This window comes from Echinops telfairi, unplaced genomic scaffold (assembly GCF_000313985.2).
Source record: "Echinops telfairi isolate 266 unplaced genomic scaffold, ASM31398v2 ScPeMD7_7468;HRSCAF=8506_0, whole genome shotgun sequence".
Lineage (NCBI taxonomy): Eukaryota > Metazoa > Chordata > Mammalia > Afrosoricida > Tenrecidae > Echinops > Echinops telfairi.
This window is the reverse complement of record NW_022111369.1, coordinates 41473711-41476752: the sequence shown is the minus strand read 5'-3', so window position 1 is coordinate 41476752 and position 3042 is coordinate 41473711. Positions and strand designations below refer to the sequence as shown.

At 44.1% G+C, this 3042-nt stretch overlaps 1 protein-coding gene across 2 annotated transcripts in view; it reads left to right on the top strand.

Moving 5' to 3' along the window:
• ANXA3 (annexin A3) overlaps positions 1-3042 on the top strand; it is a 91271-nt gene that overhangs the window by 5041 nt on the left and 83188 nt on the right. Inside the window, exon 2 of one of the 2 annotated variants that reach the window (XM_045284315.1) lies at positions 1873-1927. The exons of the other annotated variant lie outside the window; for it this stretch is intronic. Coding sequence (XP_045140250.1) covers positions 1913-1927 — 15 coding nt within the window. The 5' untranslated portion in view covers positions 1873-1912. The remainder of the gene's footprint in view (positions 1-1872; positions 1928-3042) is intronic. 2 annotated transcript variants of the gene reach the window in all.

Sequence of the window (3042 nt, the reverse complement as noted above, 5' to 3'; positions counted from 1 at the left end):
GTGGTGATTTCACATGACAGTGACCCTCTAGGGAAGGGTAGACCTGCTCCTCCTTAGGGTTTCTCTGCCTGTAAATCTTTCTTCTGCAAAGCGGGGTTTGAAGCACTGACCCCACGGTGAGCAGCCAGATGCGGCACCCACTTTGCCACCAGGACACCTAAACTAGTAACCTTGTAGGAGCCCTGGTGGCATAGGGGTTATACCTTGGGCTGTGATCGCCAGTGTTGGCAGTTTGAAACTGTTAGGTAGTTTAGCTCAGGGACTGAGGCGTCCATTCCACTCCAGAGTTCCGAGCTACCGGCCCACGCAGGAGTGGTACACTGCGCATGCTCAGAGGCTCAGAGGCCAGGAAGGGGAGGTATACCTGGGTGAGCGCTGCACCTGGATCGGCCCACCAAGGCCAGGTAAATTCAATTTAGCCCATGGAGTCGACCAGGGTCGTCCACCACGGCCCCCTGCGGAATAATTGAAAAGGCAGGAGCCCGGAGCCGACCCGGTGACTTTCTTGAGCAGCTTCTAGGGAGGCAGACATGGGTGAGGGGCCCTGCGGGTGCCTGTGTAGACCTGAAACTTCTCTCATAAAACTCACTCGGATCACAAACCAGGCCTCGGCGTGAATTCTTTCTCACGTGGAGCCAAGGACCGAGGTATATCTCTCCCCCGAAAGATCTAACAAAACCACCATCCCTTCCTGAGGGGAAAAATGGGGCTTTCTACTCCCATGAACAGTTACAGTCTTGGAAACTCACAAGGGCAATTTTAACCTTGTCCTACGGGGTCCCTCTGAGTCAGCCTCAACGTGGTAGCAGTGAGCTATTGTTTATTGTTGAGTAATCTTGTGCTCACCGTATACACATGGTGCTAGACTGGAAATAAGAGATCCAGCTGCCCTAAGCTGCAGAAAGCCTGAGAAATTAGACTTGATTCTTTCCAAGGACCACTGATATCATTTCCTGTTGAACATGATTGGGAGGCTATCCTTGAGTTTTTGAAATATTTTGTTCCCAGGGTGGGTGGGAGCAACTTGTGTTTCTACGTCAATCCTGGAGAGGAGCCAATGTGTACATTTATGGAAACATCAGCATTCCATCCAGAAACAATCCCTTTCACCTCAGTACTGAAGCAATGACGGGGCTCCCGCCTCAGGGCACACCACTGTCTGTTCATATCAGGCCACAGACTTGGAGCCTTGTAAAATATTAAGGGACATTTCACAATCAAGACTCAATGAAATGGGTCATCCAGGGAAGCCAGCTAAATTTGCATAGCATGTGCACGTTGGGAGCTGTTCCCAGCTTGTGGATTTATGTCTTGTCTTGTTTTCTCCCTATGGTGTGGGTTTCCTTTGGCTAACATAGGTCAGTCATCCACATGATTCTACTGGATTTTAAATAAGATGAAAATTAGCTGTCCAGGAAGCTTATCTGTAAACACCGGAAGTGCAGAGATTTTATTTTTTTTAATGGTCTTCGTCAGTGAACCTCACAGATCCAGCACAGCCCCTTGTCTGTGTTAATCACTAGTGTGGTCGGTTGCCTTTGCCTTGCTTCCAAGTGCTGGCGAGTGTGAATGTCAGGAGGGCGGCTCTGAAAGGCTTTCAGAGGCAGGTTCTCCCACTCGATGGGCAGACCATTCTTCCAAGGCATTTCCGGGTGGGTTTGAGCTTCTCGCTTCTGGGGGAGCAGCTGAGGACGAACAGGAGCCTTGCTGTGTGGTGCTTCTGAGTTGCACTGCTAACGGCAAGGTTAGGAGAGACATGTTTGCTTCCTCAAATGATTTATTGTTTTAAATCTTGACGTCTTGGTTTTCTGGAGATTACAGTGTTCCGAATTTGATTTGGTCTTCTTAGTAAATTTTTTTTCCCTTTAAAAGGCCAGCGTGATCTCAATTCAAGGCAAAGTTGTGGGATATCATGGCATCTGCCTGGGTAAGTAAAATCAATCCCTCCTAACACTCTATTTCACTGAATCTAGTCCGAATAACAGAAAAATCAAAATCTTGAGACTTTTTGAAATCTGATTAAAAAGTTTAACTGAAAGAAATAGCAACACAAAAGGGCTAGAAAATGTTTTTTAAAATCTATAAAATATAAGAAAATGTATTGTAAGGCTACATAAGTTTTTGTGTGCAGTGGTAACAAAATAAAGAGAGCAATACAAAAACTAAATTTAATATATAGAAATGTATTATATGATAGTGGGGACAATTATATCATAGAGGGAAAGACCACTTGTTGAATAAATAATGTTTGAAAAACTCCTATCCATTTGGGATAAAATAAATCTGCATCCCCCCTCCCTCCTCCTTATATTCAAGCAAGGTTAGGTGGAAAAAATACAGAAACGAGAAGAAATATAGTTAAATTTTACAAGCTAATCTTGGAAAAGGAAGACACTTAAAATCATGACACAAAATCAAAGTCTGAGAGAAAAATATTGATCTATTTTTATTTAACGACATATAAATTTATAACTTATGGCAGCAAACCATGCAGTAGACATCCCACAGGGGGAAAACATTTTTAGCACATCAAATAAAAGACTTATTTCCTTCACATACAAATAACTTGAATCAGTCAATAAGAAGAATGAAGTCGATGGAGAAATTTGCAAAGGACGTGAAAAAAAAAAGTAATAAAGAGATGTTAATATTTCACTGAGCATTAAAAAAAAGTTAACACAACAGGAAACTGCTTTCTACCTAAAAATGAAGACCAACCTTGTGAGACAGGTGGGGAATGTTGAGCCCGAGTGTTACAAGGCCTGCCAGATCAGCAGTGCCAGCTCAGATCACATGTCTCGCCATCACTCATTCCCCCACTTGCTCGCTCACTCATTCATTCACTCATTCACTCCCATCATTGACTGGGTTCCGACTCACATCCACCCTTTCTACAGGAAAGGGTAGAACTGCCTCCATGGGTTTCTGAGACTAATTCTTTACAGGAGTATAAAGCCTTGACTTTCTCCCAAGGAGCGGCTGGTGGTCTCAAACTGCTGACCTTGCAGTTGTCAGCCCCAGCTAATTTTTAAAAATGATTTT